The sequence below is a fragment of the Eptesicus fuscus genome, chromosome 3, assembly GCF_027574615.1.
Source record: "Eptesicus fuscus isolate TK198812 chromosome 3, DD_ASM_mEF_20220401, whole genome shotgun sequence".
Taxonomy (NCBI): Eukaryota; Metazoa; Chordata; class Mammalia; order Chiroptera; family Vespertilionidae; genus Eptesicus; species Eptesicus fuscus.
Window position 1 is genome coordinate 67,498,182 of NC_072475.1, and position 18,569 is coordinate 67,516,750.

Below are 18,569 nucleotides of genomic sequence, written 5' to 3' on the forward strand. Positions count from 1 at the left end.
CCCCTGCCATGTGGATCCCATAGAAATCTCTATGGAAACTTAGAACTGCAAAGAACTCCGTCTGAAAAACCACCACCTAAACAGAGTTTAGTAATGTTTATAATTTCATTTATTTTTATCTTTTCTTATTTATTAACAATTCAGTATATGGATAAAAGATCTTACTTGTTTTCTTAAATGCATTGCTTTGCCTCCCCCCGCCCCATTTCTACTGGTACCAAAAATGAGATGAATTGGTGGTCCCCAGACTAATTTGCCTTTTTAATTTTTCTGTGGAGGAGAAAAATCTTTAAATCCTACCCAATCCTTGCTAGAACTCAGTCTTAGGCAGTAGTTTAGGGGTTTAGACCCTACAATAACTAGAAACAAGCAATCTGCATTGCCTATCACTCCTAGCTGATGAAAAAACTGTATAAATGTCATCATCAGACTCAGGGTCTGGCCTGCAGGGAAAAGATTATTGCTAGAGAAGTGAAAGCTGCTCATTCCTTCAGCTGTTCATCACCCATCCGTTTGATAAAACCACCCACCCGTCAGACACTTCCTGGGCTTCTATAGAGAGGGCCTTAAGAACTGGGGTTTTGGCTTGCTCATTCCCCACAGAGTCTAGAATAATAAGAACAAGGTAGGTACTCAAAAAATATGTGGGGGTCAAAGACCTTATTCTTGAACTCATGACATTGGGCTCTCAGAGTGGGCAAAACTATTTCTCAATTGTCTACTACAATTTCAGAGATAAACATTACAATCTTGTAAGAGCTTCCTCAAAGCTAAGCTCTATTTGCACAGTTACAGCTACAGCTTAATTCTATCCTAGTGTCCACTTGAGTGAAATAGGAATCAGTCCTACCTGCAACGTCCCTAAGACAAAAAAAAAAAAAATAAAAAAAAATGAACTTTACACTTTAAGACATAAGACTAATTTGTTTATTTGGTGTGTTCTATAAGTTGAGAAGGGAAAATTTGGGGAAATAAATAAATAAATAATCAGACAAACGGAGACTTGAGGGCAAAGAAGGAGCTGAGGGGGAGGAAGCGGAGTCTTTGCATAGTTCTAAATGAACAGAAGGTGGCAGCAGTAGGCAACGCGGATTCTCAGCAGAAATGCAGCACTTGCAAAAACCAGGGACAGGAGGCTTTGAGAAAGGTCAGAAGGTGACTAACTATTTCTTTGTCATAGAGACCGTGGTGTGGAACATCCGTCCTCTCTACTGGGGACAGGATGCAGCGCCTCACATGATCTGCCTGGGCATCCCGTACCCCGTCATGCCCGCCTGGGAGGCGCCCTTGTTGCTGCCCATCTGCAGGCCTATCACATTCTGTCCTTGGCGAAGCTGCTCCTCTGAAAATCCTCTCCGATTCTGCTGGGCTTTCCTGGCAGAGGGAGTGAGATGGAATAATGTCATTCTGACAGTTTTCAAACCCTTCCCAAGATATGTAGTTAGACAGGCTTTGGTGGGGACGGTCACCGGATATAAGAGCAAGCACTATCCTAGGCTACAGTCTGGCCATGAACTGTGGCCCTACACTGGACTATGTTTCTATCCTGAACAATGGTCCCACCTTGAGCTGTGGTTCTACCCTGAGCTATGGCCACACCCTAAGCAATGGACCCACCCTGAGTTACGGTTCTACCACAAGCAAGCCCTGCCATGATGCATGAGCTCTTACTCCTTGGAAGCCCAGATGTTTTTCTAGAATTTCCAGCCAAGATCAGTAGCTGCCTCTCTGGGGACTTCACTCTCGGATAACTTTTCTGTCACCCTCTCTCTCACAGTTACTTCAAACCCTTATGAAAATTAAAACCAGCTCTTCTTACAAAACATGTCCTTAATCCCATTCCACCCTTCCCTGTAAAGGCTAAGGGTTAAAGTTCCATTTTAGAGCTGAAGGACCTAGAAGTTATAAAGGGGAAATTTCTTACTCTAGACAAGAAGACAGCAAACTTCAGTAAAGGGCCAGATAGTAACTAATTTTGGCTGTGGGCGCCATAGAGACCATGGAAGGTCATTAATAAAACTAGGACTGAAACCAGGATTTCAACTGGCCAATATCTGGGTGATTTTCAGACCAAGTTCTTTTTAAAATAACACAGACTTGCACCTTTTTATAACCGTCAAAAAGAAGAAAAGGGGGTTAGGGAAATGAAGAGTCAGTTAACTGGTACAACATTTTCTTTTCTCTTCATCTCCCACTGAATTATTAGGTGGAGTTTCAGCTCCCTTGCTACCCCCAACTCCTGAAAAAAACAACAACAAAACAAATCTCCTTAGGAGAAGGCCCTTTACTGACGTGACTGTATAATTTATTATTCAGACCAGGCCACTTCTGAGAGTGCTATTAATAAATACACCAGGAATTAACCACTGTCTCAGGCAAATAGTACATATTTCCCTTCATTATGTAGATAGATAGATATAGATAGATAGATAGATAGATAGATAGATAGATAGATATGTAGAGAGAGATAGATGAGAGAGAGGGAGAGAGAGAGAGAGAGAGAGAGAGAGAGAGAGAGAGAGAGAGAGAGAGAGAATAGATATTAGTTTGATTCAGGGCTACATGGGTCATGATAAAACCAAGTTCAGACATCAAGCCACCTCTGAGAAAAGCAATCTAGTCCTGCTCAATCTCAGAAGGACCAGAACCTGGAAACAATGGTAGGAAAGGCCTGACCATTTCTGCCCTGGGGGAGATGATGGCCTGAACATCAGCATTGGTCTTCCCTTGCTCTGGGGGACTCAGTTGTGGGGCCAGGAGTGCTTGTCCCTAGGGACTTTGTGTTGAACTAGCCTCCGGGAACTACATGGCTTCAGATGCTCCCTTCGTTAAAGTCAACCTGTGCTCCAGCAGGCCCGAGAAAGGATTTTACCTGTGAAACCAGGATGGCTCTCCCCGGTAGCAGCCGTCATCCTTGGTGACTGCAACGCTGCCTAGAGCCATCAGGGTCCTCTGCACAGCTGCCATGTCCTTCCCTGGAAACCAACGAAGAGATTCAAGCCAAGCATGTGTCAGGGCCAAGGAATCCGGAAAGAGGGGGCTGGACCTCCGGGAAGGAAGTTCTGATAAGAGGCTGCAGGCAATCACATTCAGGGGACAGGAATAGCAAATACTTCTCAAAGTGGCCTGAAGACAAGCATAGCCCAACCTCTCAGAAAGAAACAAATAAAAGAAACACCGGGCTCATTCTTTTCTATATGATGCATACCAGAGATGCCAGTTTCTAACCCGTGCAGAGTTGCTGTATGAATCAGACACTCCAAACACTTATCAGCTCAGGTCTAGGTATGTCCCCACTCTGAGCAGAGGCCCTGGCCTGGGTGGGTTCTGCTGGCTGTGGCACGGAGAAGTCCTGTGGCAGACTGGTGTGCTGGATTACGGAAGAGGATTTTCCTCAGGACGGAAAGAGAAAAGGAGACTGGAAAGAAACTGGTTGGATGGATTAACTGCACCAAACCCCAGGTGGCGTCTCTCTTTCACTTTATCTGGGTTAAAAGGATCTAAAATCACCCATGTGCATCAAATTGAGTATTCACATGGCTGTTTGGGCTGGAGGCCTGGCAAATGAAGAAAAACAAATCAACACAGAAGCACTCAAGTGACACAGATGAGAGACCCTTTATTTTGTGCTGCTTGAAGGAGTTAATGGAGACAATAAATAAGTGGTAGGCAAGCGTGCATGAGAGAGAGAGAGAGAGAGAGAGAGAGAGAGAGAGAGAGAGAGTGAAAGAGGTCTATGGGAGGGGAAGCACTGTTAGCTGAGATAGCCAGGGACCCTTAACCTACGGAGAAGGCAATTAGACCCTCCAGGTCAGCCTGCTCCTCCCATCTTTTCTCCCTTCCTCCCTTCCAGTTGACTAACATGTCTTGTACTGAGAAAGATGCTGCTGTGTGATTAGCCCTGCAATTTAAAACCAGATCCAAGGTCCATACGAGCCAAGTTTGGAATGCAAAAGCTAAAGGCACAGGGTCAGAAATGAAGGCAGCATGCAGCCTGCTGGGGAGTGGGGAAAGTTAAAGGACAAAGATTAAAAGGCTCTCGTCAGGCTGAGAGAGCCATCTGTGGGCTCTCCAGCCCAACTGCTGGCGCGCAGTCACTGGGAAATACAGAGTTCTGGGGGAAAGGCAGACGGGAAGTGAGAATGGAGTACAACTCTAATAAAATAAGCAATTAAGGCCTACAGAGGAAGTCCAGTTCAGGATGTCCATTTATTCAAAGATGAGAGAGACAGCAGATCCTTCTCTCCTCCGTCCCATTAACCATGGGCAGTTTCCTGGATCCTGAGGCCCTGTGGGACTGGTTAATGGATACAGGGATAAAATGCGCTTAATGTAGAGTCCCCAAGACTCAAGGGACAGCTGAGATGGTGGAGAATGGAGAATCTGGGCAGCGGAGGGAAGGAAGAGAGCACAAGGAATACTGAGAATTAAGAAAGAGGAAATACAGATGTGGTTATTAGCATGATTTTTCTCTTCTGCAGATAAAAAAAACATTTCTGTAATTGTCGCTGAATAGTAGGATATGTGGATATTAAAAAAAAAAAATAGAACCGCGGCGATGCTGTTCTGAAGGACCACTCTGGGAAGAGAGAGGGAGAGGATCTGTGGTTAAGTAGTGAGTCATTAAAGAGAACCCAGAGAAATGATTAAGCACAGGGAGGCTTAGGAAGATTAGGGTGAACCACACATCTCCACTCTGTACAATGAGCACACTGGGGATGTTTCTGATGGTTTGCATGTCCAGGTTCCGGGAATTTGTGGAGCTTGGCAGCCAGCAACTCAGCCACAGACACTCTGCTGGAGCCATGGGTGCAGAAGCAAGCTCTGTTAACCATAGACCCAGCCTCCTTCAGGTAGATGGCTAAAGTATATGCTACATGAACCCAGAAAGGATGGAGGGAACTAAGTTGGGGGTAAAAGGAAGATATCTAGAACTATAAAGACCTCTCCACCTCCATCCCAGAGAATGGAAAAGGAAGCAACTACACGATTGGGGCCAAAGAAGCTAGAAAAGGAGGCAGTCGATAGGAACAACATAGAAAGGTTTTCCTTAAGAGAGTTCCCAAGGCAAAAGATTTGATATAAATTATAGGCCAGACACTTTACCATACGTGACATCGACTCCATAGAATTGATGTTATTCCTCCCAATGTATTGATAGAAAAACGAATCCAGGGATATTAACTAACTTGATTCACCCACCAAGTAAACCAGGGCCTGGCTTTAGCTCTGGTGTCTGAAAATAAAGCACACAAACCGTCCACTAAGCCACCTGACACGGGTCCCCATCGCAGGCTGGCTGAGGCACCTGCCTCGGTGTTCGGGGATGATCCGAAGGTATGGCAGTGGCTGCTTCAGTGCCAGGCCAGAGAGAACGCACTGGGAGGAGAAAACTGGCCACAGTTCTTGGACCCCACAAGATCAAAGGCACCAGCCACGAATGGCGCTAAGTCCTTGAGTGTTTTTGTCTGAAATAATTTCTCCAGGTATCAACTCAAATAAGATTGAAGCAAGAAAAAGCAGTTCAAGTCAGGTATTGTCCAGATTCTAAATAACGCCATGAACAGAAATCTGTGTCTGTAACTAGTTGGTGTCTAGCTTGTTTCTTGTCATGTGTGGTTTCGTTTCTGGTAGATGCTCCTGGGAAGAATTCCAGCACTCAGGCCGCACTTCCCTTACCAGCTCCGAAGCCCAGATCAAGGGCTGTGGGTGGAAGGGGCTGTTGGTGGAGGCTGATCCCTGTCACTGGGGGGTCAAATGTTTAAATGTCTAAAGGAGCAGCGAGATGAAGCAGTATCTGTGAAGTGTGCCAGGTAGAAAGCAGGGAAAGCTAAACTGCTGTGTCACCACCCAGTGCAACATCTGCCGAGAACAAACCCTGCTTCAGGGCGAGAGCTTCTTGGATGATTTATGGGACGGTGCAGGGGTCTCTTTAGAAATATGAATTTTGAGGTCATTCCCTGGGGAGACTGATTCGACAGGCCTGGGGTGAGGCCTAGCAGTTTATATTTTTAATAAACTCCAACAGGCAAGTTTGAGAAACTCGGGTTTCACCTGATGGCTCCCAATGAGACTGATCATCAGAATTACCTGCAAACCTTAAAAATTCAGATTCTGGGACAATCTCCTGAGGCGATTCCAATGCAGCCAGATTGGATAGGCAAGCACTGCTCCAGTTATTTGGTTTTCAATTTCTTAAAAAATCACAATGTCTAGCATTTGGTAAGTACTAAATAATATTTGTTAAGCAATAACTCCTTCCTTCAGAGATATCCTCTACAAAGTCAAATAGTAAAATCAATAATTTGAAGGGCTCTGTTCCAAGCTGTGAGCCAGCTCAGAGGCCTGGGAGCTTGGAATCCCTTTGCTCCCTAAAAGCTATCCCTGGATACTGTGGCAAGACCATTTGAAAACCACTGCTCAAGGCTATTCTCCCAAGTTGGGGGGTGCGGGGAAGAAGAATAGTACCAACTAAGTGCTGGGAATTTTCTAGATGCTCAAGAGCAGAAATGATACTGACTCCTAATGGTGATCTAAAAATGAGACCTCTGCTCTGGCCAGTGTGGCTCAATGGATAGAGCACTGGCTCGAGCACCAAAAGGGTCCCAGGTTCATTTCCCAGCCTTGGTCTCTCACATCGATGTTTCTCTTTCTTCCTCTCCCTTTCTCTCTCTCCACTCCCCTCCCTCTCACTCTCTCTTTAAAAAAAAATCACTGGGAAAAAAATATTCTCGGGTGAGAATTAACACAAATAAAACATAAAAAGAAGAATGAGACCTTGGACAAAGAAGGGTAGAGACACATGAAAGCGGAGTGGCCAAGTGTATACTGACAGCTGGGAGTTTTAATCAGGCTACCTCTAGCCCCCTATCACAGGGGAAGCTAATTAGAACTTGAAGTTGTGAAAAAAGATGGTGGCCCAGTAGCTTCCCTGTCTCACCAACAAAACTTTTCAGAGAGCCTCAGATATCGACTGCCACTTCTACTTGACAAGAGAGTGTTCCCTGTTTACTGCATTATCACAAAACAGTGTTTCTCTAAGTGTGGTCTTTCTCCCACTCCAAACTACCAAATGGTAATCGCTGGGGAGCGGGGCCAAGGTTCTGCATTGTAAGGCCCCCCTGGCCCAACCTCAGGGATTCTTAATGCCCACAAAGTTCAAGGTCCATTACCCTAAAGATACTAGAACAAAGATTTTGTTTTTGTTTTTTTGTTTTTTTTTTTTTATTACTTTCATGATAGATTATGCATGTATCTGAAAAGAAAAATATAAAGAGAACAGTAAAAATAAAAAAAAAAAGCCAGAGAAACGTCACATTGGCGGAGAAAGTTGAGTTGGACATTCTACTTTCAATACTGAAACCCAGTCTTAAGGTCAAAATTCTGCTCCAAAGCTTCTTCCATATTACATCAGTTTTGACTCATCCTTTGCTACTCCTAGATTACTAACTTTTTTCACCTTTCTGGGACTTAGAGAGAAAGCAATCAGTGGAAGGAGGAGTCATTTCTTATTTCCCTGAGTAGTAACTTAGGCATAGGCCCCAATTCTCCTTTCAAGGTGGAGGAAAGCTTGCTATAGTCAATGGAGAAACGTCAGAGGGGAGGCAGGGCTTGCACTGTGAATTCAATTAATTTTTGTTGCTTGTCTCCCTGGAGAAACTCTCTAGGGCAGTGGTTCCCAGAGCAGCAGAAGCAGTGTCAGCTATGAATTGGTAAGAAACGCAAATGCCTAGGCCCTACCCCACACATAATAGCTCAGAAACTCTGGGGCTGGGCCCAGCAATGTGTTTTAACAGGGCGGTTCTGATGCATGCTGGAGTTTGAGAGCCCCCGCCAGAGGAAACACCAGCCAAACACAATTGGGAGCAGCACTTGTAAGAAATGCTGTTCGGATCGAAAAGGAGGCTTCAAGCAGGAGGCATCTGTGATATCTCGAGTCACTGCAGGCACCTCACAATATCCCAAAATATCTCTCAAATTGGGTGAATGTCTCTTTGCTCTGCTGTTGAGGAATGACACATGCAGTGACACCTCCTCAGAGAATATATTTGGACTTTCCAGGCACTCCACCTCCGGATGTAAAGCCCACCTCCCCCCTAACTGCCAGCCATCCGGGAGGGGGAACAGGGAGGCAGGGCAAACCCATGTGTCTGGTTCATCGTCAGTAAAATCACTGAGAAGAGTAATCAGATTTGATTGATCTTTGAGTCTTTGCCTGCTCTGACATTCTAGAATTCTACATGTGTAATGTTCACCACATAGTTATGCAAAGGTTAGTCGTCAAGGGACTTAGAGTAGGGGAAAGAAGCCAGCATTGTGCTAGGCATTTTACACATTTAATCCTTACAAGAACCCTCTGAGGAAGGCGCTAGACCTGTTTATAGAGAAGGGAACTGAGGCTCTGAGAAGCTAAGCAGTTCAAACAAGGTCACACAACTAGGATATAGTTAAAATGTTTCAACCCATCTACCTGGCTCCCAGGCTCCACTGTGCTGAGATCTTCTGGATCTGAAATTGGGGAAAGACATCAAGAGGATAATAACCAGGTCCTAGCTGATTTGGCTCAGTGGATAGAGCATCGGCCTCTGGACTGAAGGGTCCCAGGTTTGATTCCGGTCAAGGGCACATCCCCGGGTTGCAGGCTCGATCCCCATTAGGGGGCGTGCAGGAGGCAGCCAATCAATGATCCTCTCTCATCATTGATGTTTCTATCTCTCTCTCCATCTCCCTTCCTCTTTGAAATCAATAAAAATATTTTTTTTAAAAAAGGAGGGTAATGGCCAGAAGGTGGGAAAAAGTCAGTAAGGTGACCTGCAAAGCCCGCCCCTCCCTACTGAGGAATGGCAGACAAATGAGGGCAAAGGTCATCCAGGTAACCCTACCAGCTTCGGTGTAAAGCCATTAATGGAATCCATTTGTTACAAGATAAAATTTGTGCCGTTCCAGCCTTGCTCCTGTACTCTCATTTTGTATTAGTCTTAAAAAAAAAAAAAAAGGCCAGGCCAATCACAGTAGTAATTTTTACATTTATTATGTGCTATTATTGCCAGGCACTATGCTAAGCACTGCTCACGCATTATCTCACTTACTCCCCATGTCAACCCTGTGAAGTAGATATGATTATTCCCATTTACAGCTGAGGAAATCGAAGCTTAGAAAAGTTAATTGATACATGATGGAGCAGAGCTTTGAACCACAGTCTAATTTCTGACTCACTGGACTACCTTCCAGGATAAGTGTTCTTTGGGTCTGTCTGACCAGCATACTCACTAACTCTCACATGTTCTCTCTCTTTTACACACACACACACACACACACACACACACACACACACACACTTTTCTTCCTCATCCCTTTCTCTCCTTCCCCCTTTCCCTCTGAAGATGCTGAAATCTAACCTCCAGTTTGCTCTCCTCTGAGTCACAGACAGCTGAGTCAGCCCCATCCCTGCCCTACCCCTGCCCTTTCCAGTGGCCCTCCCTGAAAGTCACCAACCAGGCACTCAGCTTCTCTCGTTGAAGAGAGACTTGCCCAGTCCCCTCCCATGCTCTAAGTGGCCTTACTCCTTCGGCATCACCAGCTCCCTCCCAGGGAACTTTACTAGTTTTGTCTATAACATCCCTGTGAATGGGTTGTTTTCTGGACCATTCAGCCCTGGGTTCCTTTTTAAAATCCAGAACCTTTCATTCTGGTGCCCCCGTTCCATTTCAAACATTTCACGTTGTATCTAAAAGGGTTTTCAGGATAGTGGGTACATCTGGAGCCTCTGCCTGACTAGATAACTGAAGCCTAAATAGAAGGCATTTGGCAAGCCTGGGCTCCAGGCTCTATATGTCTGCAACATAATAGCAGCACAGAGTCACCGGGCAGCTATGGGCAGGATGAGCCCTCCTTGGAGAGATGCCGGGCAGAGGGGAAGGGAGCTGAGCAGTGTGGAGCATAACATGCATGCAGAGGAGGAAGAGAAGTACTCAGGCAAGGAAGGCTGGACCTGCAAGAGCCAGGGCCACGTGGGCAGAATCAGGAGTGAATGTGAGTAAACTGAAAACCTCAGTCAGGGTGTAGAATAGCAGGGGGAATGTGGCACTAAGCTAAGCAAATGGCTAGTCCAATAGCTCTGTATACAAACACGTGCACGCTCATACACACATAGACACACTAACCGCGCCTCACAGCATCCCTCTAATGCCTGCATACTCATCCCCAAACTCAAGAATGACAACCAGCTCTTACAGAAAGGACCCAGCCTCGGTTGCTCAGTCCACGTGCCATACTGTGGGCTCACTACTGGGTTTTCTAGGGCCACTGCCCCTCTCCCTTTCTCTGCTTAAAGCAACCTACCTTCCCACCTCTTACTCCGTTGCATAGAAACCAGCTCTGGCCTGAGCTTCAGACAGTGATCTTGGGGGATGTCAAGTACCTCCTCTAAGGTTTAGAATGAGTCTCCCTGAAATTCAGTTCTCAGTTACCCCTCCACGGAGAGGGCCACCACACCCTGGGGACGCTAGAGGCCATCTGGACACTCCTACACACTGCTTTCCTATGGCCAGCTATCCCTACCTGCTGCATGGCCTTACCTGCAGTAGGGCAGCCACAGTACCTCAGGAGTGGGTTTCCTCCCTTAATTCCTGTAAAGCCCCATCCTTCTTCTGCCTGAGGTTGAGACCCCTCCGTGTCTGCCTTGTTTGCTTTTTCTAGGAGCATTAACCTGTCCTGGAGTCCACCTGTCCACTACCCTATCTCATGCCTCTCAACCTCCCTCTTCCCTAAGAGGTATCTAACACACAGGGCTGGGGAGGTGGTATAGACCAACACCTGCTCTCCCTCCCCCATCACTGTCAGCACCTCCTGAGTGTAAAAGTTCATCTGCACAGTCTTGGGAAAAGGGGGAAAGGTGAGCAAAGCATCCTCAGTAATGGAAAGTCAGAAAAGCACCCTAGGGAGACACACCTCTCATACACCTCCCAGGTTCTTCATCCTCCTACACTTCCTGTACTTGGAGGGAAGGTCATGGGGGCCCCTTCCCTTTACACAAACCCCCTAGTTTGTGCAGGGGCTCTAGCCTTTCGTCCCACACAGCTCTGACTCATTCTCCTCCTTTTCAGCCTCATTCATCATCATATGACTCAATAGCTCACTCATAGTCTAAGTGAAGGCAACAGCCTACTGGCCGAAGTGTGGCATGGCAGACTAGTTAAGGCCTTATTCTTTGGCATCAGAAAGATTGAGTTTGAGTCCTGAGCTCTCTCTGCTCATTACCAGCCAGCCAAATGATGAACACATGCAATCATGGGCAAGCTCCAGTTTTGTCATTTATGAAATGGGCAAATTAATAACTTTTACTTCATAGAACTGTAGCAGAATTGATTGGCAGCATGTAGTAAAGCCCTTGAACCTTGCCTAGTGCATAGGAAAATATCAATAAGCAGTAGCTATCTTCATTAGCTGGGGAAACTCATCACAGTTTTGATCTAAAAAGAAAGTATCAACTGTGGCATTCCACAGTGATTTGGAGGCACGTGCCCATGAAGTCAATGGCCTGGCCTGAATGTCTGGATACCCAGTTTTCCAAGTAATGGCAAACACAAGGAATCTTATGACAGGCATCTTAGGATTTTAACGACTCGTCTGTGAGTGAAGCAGGAAATGCCAGCTCTCTGCCTAACATAGAGTAGGCTGTGAGGACTAAGGAGGCAACAGTTTCTTTATTAGTTGTTTAGTAGCATAGTGTTCTGCTAGAAATATATTTCAACCATCATCTGACTGTCCCTTAAAATCTCATTGTCTATTGATCACAGGAAAGTTACCCCATTCTCACTGCCAGCAGAACCATTTGGGTCGATGCCCCAAGCATCCTACTGGTTGGGTCACTGATGACAGCCAGTGACAATGAGCAGGACAGAGCACAGACAACCTGGAAACCCTGCTGGGACTGGTCTGCGGCTTCCTGTCCCCAGGCAGGTCTCGTGTGAACAGTTGCATGGATGGGCGCCTACATTTGGTCTCATTTCACCCCATTTCCCCCAATAATGATGGATTGTTAAATATGTCCTAAAATGTGATATGATTTTTATGCCTCTTAAGGTTTCTTAATCAAGTCAATTCGCAAATGCGAAAGAAGAAACCATTTATCAGACTCTCTGATAGAATACATATCTGGAAGGTATAGTCACCAAGCTCCTAGTTTAATAAACGGTTGAGGTGTTATTTATTTCTGAGACTGAATGACAAATTGTACCAGGTGGCTTTATCTGTGAGTCCCACTGCTGGTGAGTCAGAAACACACACACACACACACACACACACACACACACTCCCCACACTCTCCCAGTAGCTTTTTGTTCAGAAAGAATATGATGTGGGAGGGATAGCAGAAATGAACCGCTCCCATATAACGATTTTTAGCTTCCTCTCTGTTTACTCCTTAGTGTTCTGAGGTCCCTGCTGTGAAATGGGGTGTGCATTTCCTTCGAGGAGGGTACCCCTTTCAATGGAACATCATAAAGGGGAGGCTAACAACACCCCTGGGTGACAGCTGGTAACACACCCCCTCCTCACACACACACAACACACACACAAACACACACACAAACACACACACACACACAAACACACACACACAAACACACACACACACACACAAACACACACACAGGCACAGGGAAGAACACTGTGAGCAGATTTCACAAAGAGATGGGCAAGGGGATGGGAGGGGAGAATAGCCCCAAAGGCACAGGGCTGTTTACCTTCCCATAAATCCACTGTTTGGAAAATGTCAGTGGTCCTGACGCCGTAGGTCTCTGCAGCTTTCAGGAACTGGGAGATCTGCTCCATCTGCTTAAAAGCCATCTTGGACCCTGAGATCTTGGCAATGGGCTCTTGCCCAGGTGGGTATAAGCTGTTTATCAGCTTGCACAGGACCTGAAGGGGAAAAGGCAGGGACACCATCAATTTTCCCTTCAATATTTACCCACCGCTAATGCAGAGTGAACCTTGGCCCCCACCGGACACAGCTGAGAGGTTTGACACAGGCAAGTCTTGGGCCCCCGGCAGGCATGGGCTCTCGGCTGGGTGGCCAGGCTCCCATAGCAAACCCCAAAGACCCAGGCAGCCCCATCCCAGGGCTGCTGCTGACCTCAGTGAGTCCAGTAGCCCAGGAATCCCCTGCCATCCTTGCTCCTCCCTTCCTTTTTCCGGGTGAGGGTAAGAATATTTACAGATAGGAAATGATGTGCAGGGACGAGGCCACGATTTCAATGCAGGGATGAGCTAGTGGTGGCGCCCAGGGTGGTCAAATGACAGCGTCTAAGATTATTTCTGCTATCAAAAGGCCGATCCGAATCAGCCTTCAGTAACTCATCCCATATATGTTAATGATGTATGCACCAGCTGAACAGGGTACCCCCCTCCCAGATACCTATCACCCAAATGCTGGGCAACCCAACAGAAGCGTGGGATAACAGTTATGTAACGACAGTCAATCACACCCTGAAGGAAAAAGATGGGCTTGTTTGAATCAGCAGAGCCTGCGGTCCCCCATTTCCCAAACACAGGAGCATCTGGTCAGAAAAGCGGTTATCAAACAAGCATTCCCTTCAGTTCCCGGAGAGCCCCTCCAGGCACCAGACAGACGTGGAGCACCCCGGGGGGCACGGCTCTGGAAGGAAGGTGGTTAGTCTCCCCCCTCCTTTGTTTTACTCTGTAACCAACCCATTCCCCTGGGGAAGGGGGGGCCCCAGATGAGCTGATGCACCAAAAAGGCTGGAGCGATCTCAAGGAAATAACTTATCTCTATTCTCACGGGAAGAGCAAAAAGGGCTTGGGATTTGCCAACAGCTCAGAAGGCAGCTGCTGTGTTGGATGGGTGGAGAATGCCCTGAGCTAGCTAGGGAATGGGGGGGCGGGGGGGGGGGGGTAGGGGAGCCCAGATCTTCCAACCCCGAGTAAGTCAAGGCATTTCCATTCCCTCCCAGGGGACCCCAAGCGGACAGCAGCTGCTCCCCCCGCAGCCTCACCTGAAAGGAGAAGGCCCCGGAGGCTCCCCTGCCCACCGACCGATCCCGCCGTCCTTACCGTCCCGTCCATCAACCACTGCTGAAAATGGGCCCTGCCGGGGGGCGGGTGCTCGATGTCCTCGGCGCACTGCAGGATGATCCAGTCCACCAGCTTGTTCTCCAGGTCCGCGTCGTACTTCTGCTCGATCTTCTCCTGCACCTCCCGGCTTAAGCCGTAGCTCGGGCCGCGGTTAGCCATCGCTGCAAAGAGAGGACGCGCGCGGCATCCACACAATAGCGCGGGGCTGGAGGTGGCCGGGCCGCCCGGCCCCGCGGCAGCAAAGCGGGTAGAAAACCGGGCGTGGTTTAAATCAAGGAGCCAATGGAGCCACAGGGATTTCACCTACAAACAAGAAAGAAAAGCGCAGCCACGCGCCTGTGACTCTAGAATAAAGCCCCTGCGGGTCCGGGGGGGAGGGGGGCGCTGGAACCCGCCTCTCGGTCCCGCCTATCAACCCGACGAGATGATGTACAAGGACTCACATTCACCGGCAGCCAGGGGGGCTGGGTGGTCGTTTCTTACTCCTTCAAGTAGCACTTGGCAAGGCGGGGACCCTGAGATGGGACGGAGCAGGTGATTAACAGGCAGAGAGGAAGGCCGCCTGGACGGCCAGCTGCCTGTGCTGCATGGCTTTTGCTAGAATGGTGCACTGATTCGATTTTCTCCAGGCTGGGGGAGGTCACACCAGGGCCGTTGCTAAGAGCCCTCCAAAAAACCAGCCCTCTCCTGCTGTCAGTCAAGCCCGCCGCCTCCCTCCCGCTGAGAGCTTCTTTCTCAGCTGCAGGATTCTTGCCCCTCCTCTGCGGGACGCGGCCCCTTGGATCCCAGGCCCGCGCACAGCTGCACTGGGGATGGGGCCTGGGAGAGGGTCCATGCCGCCAGCTGTCCATCTGTCAGGGGTTGCCAAGCCCCTCCCCCCCCCCCTGCCCGAGGGAACAGTTGTCTGGCAGGACAGGCCAGGAGGGGCTGAGAGCTACAGCCATTAACTTCCTCTGCTGCCAGCCAGATTTCATCCGGAAACTTCCATCCTGGTGGGAAACTGTTGTGCCTCAGTTTGACTTATCCAAGGACTGCAGCTGTTTAATGCTGTTTTTACTAGAAAGACACCGAGAGCATGTTTTATAAATTAAAAAGAGCTCAATATGCTAAGAACTCTTGGAATAAAAGATTTGGACAGGGTGTAAAGGTTTTATTTTAATTAAGGAACCGTAAAGGACAACTAATATATTATCAGTGGTAACTATGTTTGCAAACAAGACTTCAGAAGAAATCATCAGACTTAGGTTGACCTGAAATTTTTATAACTTTTGAAGGATTTGGCAGTTTATCTTCTGGGAGTAAAGATTGAGTCTTACTGGTTTTGTCTAAGTCTCTGGGTACTTATCGTGAGAGAAACAGCCAAAAAAAATTGTTCTCTGGTTCATTCAACAAATCGTTTTTGAGCACTTAGCTGTCGGCCTGTGTCACGTACTGTGCTTGAGAGGAATAAAGTACAATTCTTGCCTCAGGAACAATTGATCAATTGACTCAGGCACATTAGATAAAGCAATTCTAGTACATGGGATGGTGATCTTTGTTTCTGTGGGAAATTGGTTAGAAGCTATGCAGGAAATGACTCCTCAAATAATACATGTATTGCAAAAAAATCTACTGCTGGCTGGAGCCTGGACTAGTGAAAATTTAATTACTTAGTACATATGTGGTGGGTGTGCCTGAGAAAAGACTTAGTGGTCAGTAGTTGAAGGCCTAGGTGACAGAATTCTGAAAAACTAAGGGTTGTGGGAGATTCAGGAGTTTTGAGGAGAGCAGCCAGTTTAGAAAACAGCATGAGAAGGGCTGACTGACTAATGAAGGTCTTGATGCTGCGTGGAATCCTCAGTTGAAGAAGCTCTACAGACAACAGAATTCTCTCCAGAGACTTGGAGCTTAGGGAAAGGGCGGGAAAACTGTCAGCAGAATTTTGAATGTCACAGAGTTGTACCATGGGTGGCAGCAATAAGGGCAATTCCAACCTCAGACTAAGGAAAGGGAGGCCCAGAGAGAAGGTATGTCACTTTCTCTGTTGCTGGAATTACTTTAAGGAAGACAGTGGTTTGTTAATAAAGATAGAAACAATTCTGAAAGAGGTACATTTGCCCCCATTTTATATTTTTTCAGGCGATGCTTTGCAGATCTTTTGTACCCGAAGATTTCTTCCCATTATAACAAAACTAGAGGCCTGGTGCATGAAATTCGTGTAGGGAGGGGGGTGTCCCTCAGCCCAGCCTGCACCCTCTCCAATCTGGGACCCCTCAAGGGATGTTCAACTGCTCAATATGCTAATAACTCTTGGAATAAAAGATCGGGCCTAAACGGGCAGTCTGACATCCCTCTCACAATCCAAGACTGCTGGCTCCCAACTGCTCGCCTGCCTGCCTTCCTGATTGCCCCTAACCGCTTCTGCCTGCCAGCCTAATCACCCCCTAACCACTCCCCTGCCAGCCTAATTGATGCCTAACTGCTCCCCTGCCAGCCTGTTTGACCCTAACTGCCCTCCCCTGCAGGCCTGCTCCCCCCCAACTGCTCTCCCCTGCAGGCCTGGGTCCCCCCCAACTGCCCTTCCCTGCAGACCCGATCACCCCCAACTTCCCTCCTCTGCCGGCCTGGTCATCCCTAACTGCCCTCCCCTGCAGGCTTGATCGCCCCCAACTGCCCTCCCTTGCAGGCCTGGTCCCTCCCAACTGCCCTCCCCTGTTGGCCATCTTGTGGTGGCCATCTTGTGTCCACATGGGGGCAGGATCTTTGACCACATAGGGGCAGCCATCTTTGTGTGTTGGAGTGATGGTCAATTTGCATATTACTCTTTTATTAGATAGGATAGAGGCCTGGTGCACAGGTGGGGGGCCAGCTGGTTTGCCCTGAAGGGTGTCCCAGATCAGGGTGGGGGTTCCCTTGGGGCATGGGGCGGCCTGGGCGAGGGGCCTGTGGTGGTTTTCAGGCCAGCCACGCCCCCCAGCAACCCAAGTGGAGGCCCTGGTATCTGAGATTTATTTATCTTCTATAATTAAAACCTTGTAGCCTGGAGCAGAGCCAAGCCTCCTGCTTGCTCCATGGCCACAGCCGTTTTTGTTGGGATTTATTTATCTTCTATAATTGAAACTTTGTAGCCTTGAGTGGAGGCCTGGACCCACCAGGGTGTGCGGAAAGCTTGGCTTCCTCCATTTCCAGGGGCAACTCAAGCCTCCTGCTCTCTCCAGCTCCATGGCTGCCGCCATTTTTGTCGGGATTTATTTATCTTCTATAATTGAAACTTTGTAGCCTTGAGTGGAGCCCTGGGCCCGCCAGGGTGTGCAGAAAGCTTGGCTTCCTCCATTGCCAGGGAAACCCAAGCCTCCTGCTTGCTCTGTGGCTGCAGCCATCTTGGTCGGGGTTAATTTGTATACTCGCTCCTGATTGGCTGGTGGGCATGGCTTGTAGATGTAGCAGAGTGATGGTTAATTTGCATATTACTCTTTTATTAGATAGGATAACTGGGTGCTTTAAGTGAATGCTTGAGCTCAAGGTTCTGGAGAAGATATGGTGCCAGCAAGGTATAGGTTAGATGTGTCCAGAAATCCACAGGAAGTTATTAAAGAAAGAAGTTTGATTCCTTGGAAAAGTGACAGTGGAAATTGGCTCAACCCTGTATTTACTGAGTGCCTACTAGTATAGTTAATTTTTCAACATAGTTTTTAAGGGCCCATGTATTGAGATTTTAAAAAATGAATGAGACAGGGCAACATGGTTTAGTAGCCAAGCTAAACTTGTAAACAATATGTGCCAGCCAGGTATCATGCTAAAACTATACTGTGTACAAAGGTACAATTTTGCCTAGAGGAAAGGGGTAGGGGATTATGGAAAAGGTTTATAAGTGAGATGACTTTAAGTCTTAAAAGATGAGTATATGTTTGCCTGATGAATGGGGCTAATTTGCCAGGTGCATGGGTGAAGGCAAGGGGATAGGCAATGTTAGTGGCAAAAGCAGCTTAATTAAGAAGGTGAAAATGTTCTAATATCCACAAAGCAAAGGGTTAAAGGGAAGAGACACACAGTAAGAAAAATTAGTCTGGAATGTCAGGCAGGCTCCAGATCATGAAATAGTGCGGTTACAAATGCCCATGGTCAAATTTCCAGGAATTTTGAGGGCCAATGTTTAAATTCAGCCACTATAAACAATTAAATTATATAAACTTACACTTAAATAATAAATTATATTACAAACCAAAGTCAAATACTCAAAACAGATCACTAATTTATTTTGCTATGTTTTAATATTGCCTGTGTTTTTGAGGATATTTATATTTATTGTCTCCATATAGTTGTGCATGAAAGAATGTCCAGCCTAAGAAAAAGTCTTATAAGAGTTTAGTTGAGCCAAACTGACGACAATGACCAGGAAGCAAAATCTCAACAGACTGAGAAAACGCTCTGGAGAATGGCAGTTTTGCAGCTTATTTTATACACTAGTGGATGGATTCATGCACACTGAAAGAAAA

At 47.3% G+C, this 18,569-nt stretch overlaps 1 protein-coding gene across 1 annotated transcript; it reads right to left on the bottom strand.

Moving 5' to 3' along the window:
- Window positions 1–1,003: 1,003 nt before the first annotated feature.
- Window positions 1,004–14,253, bottom strand: TAGLN3 (transgelin 3). Its single transcript, XM_008146591.3, has 4 exons — window positions 14,074–14,253; window positions 12,747–12,921; window positions 2,873–2,975; window positions 1,004–1,374 (listed from the first exon to the last, which is right to left on the bottom strand). The coding sequence occupies exons 1-4, from the start codon at window positions 14,251–14,253 to the stop codon at window positions 1,233–1,235; spliced, it is 600 nt and encodes a 199-aa protein (XP_008144813.2). The 3' UTR covers window positions 1,004–1,232.
- Window positions 14,254–18,569: the final 4,316 nt, after the last annotated feature.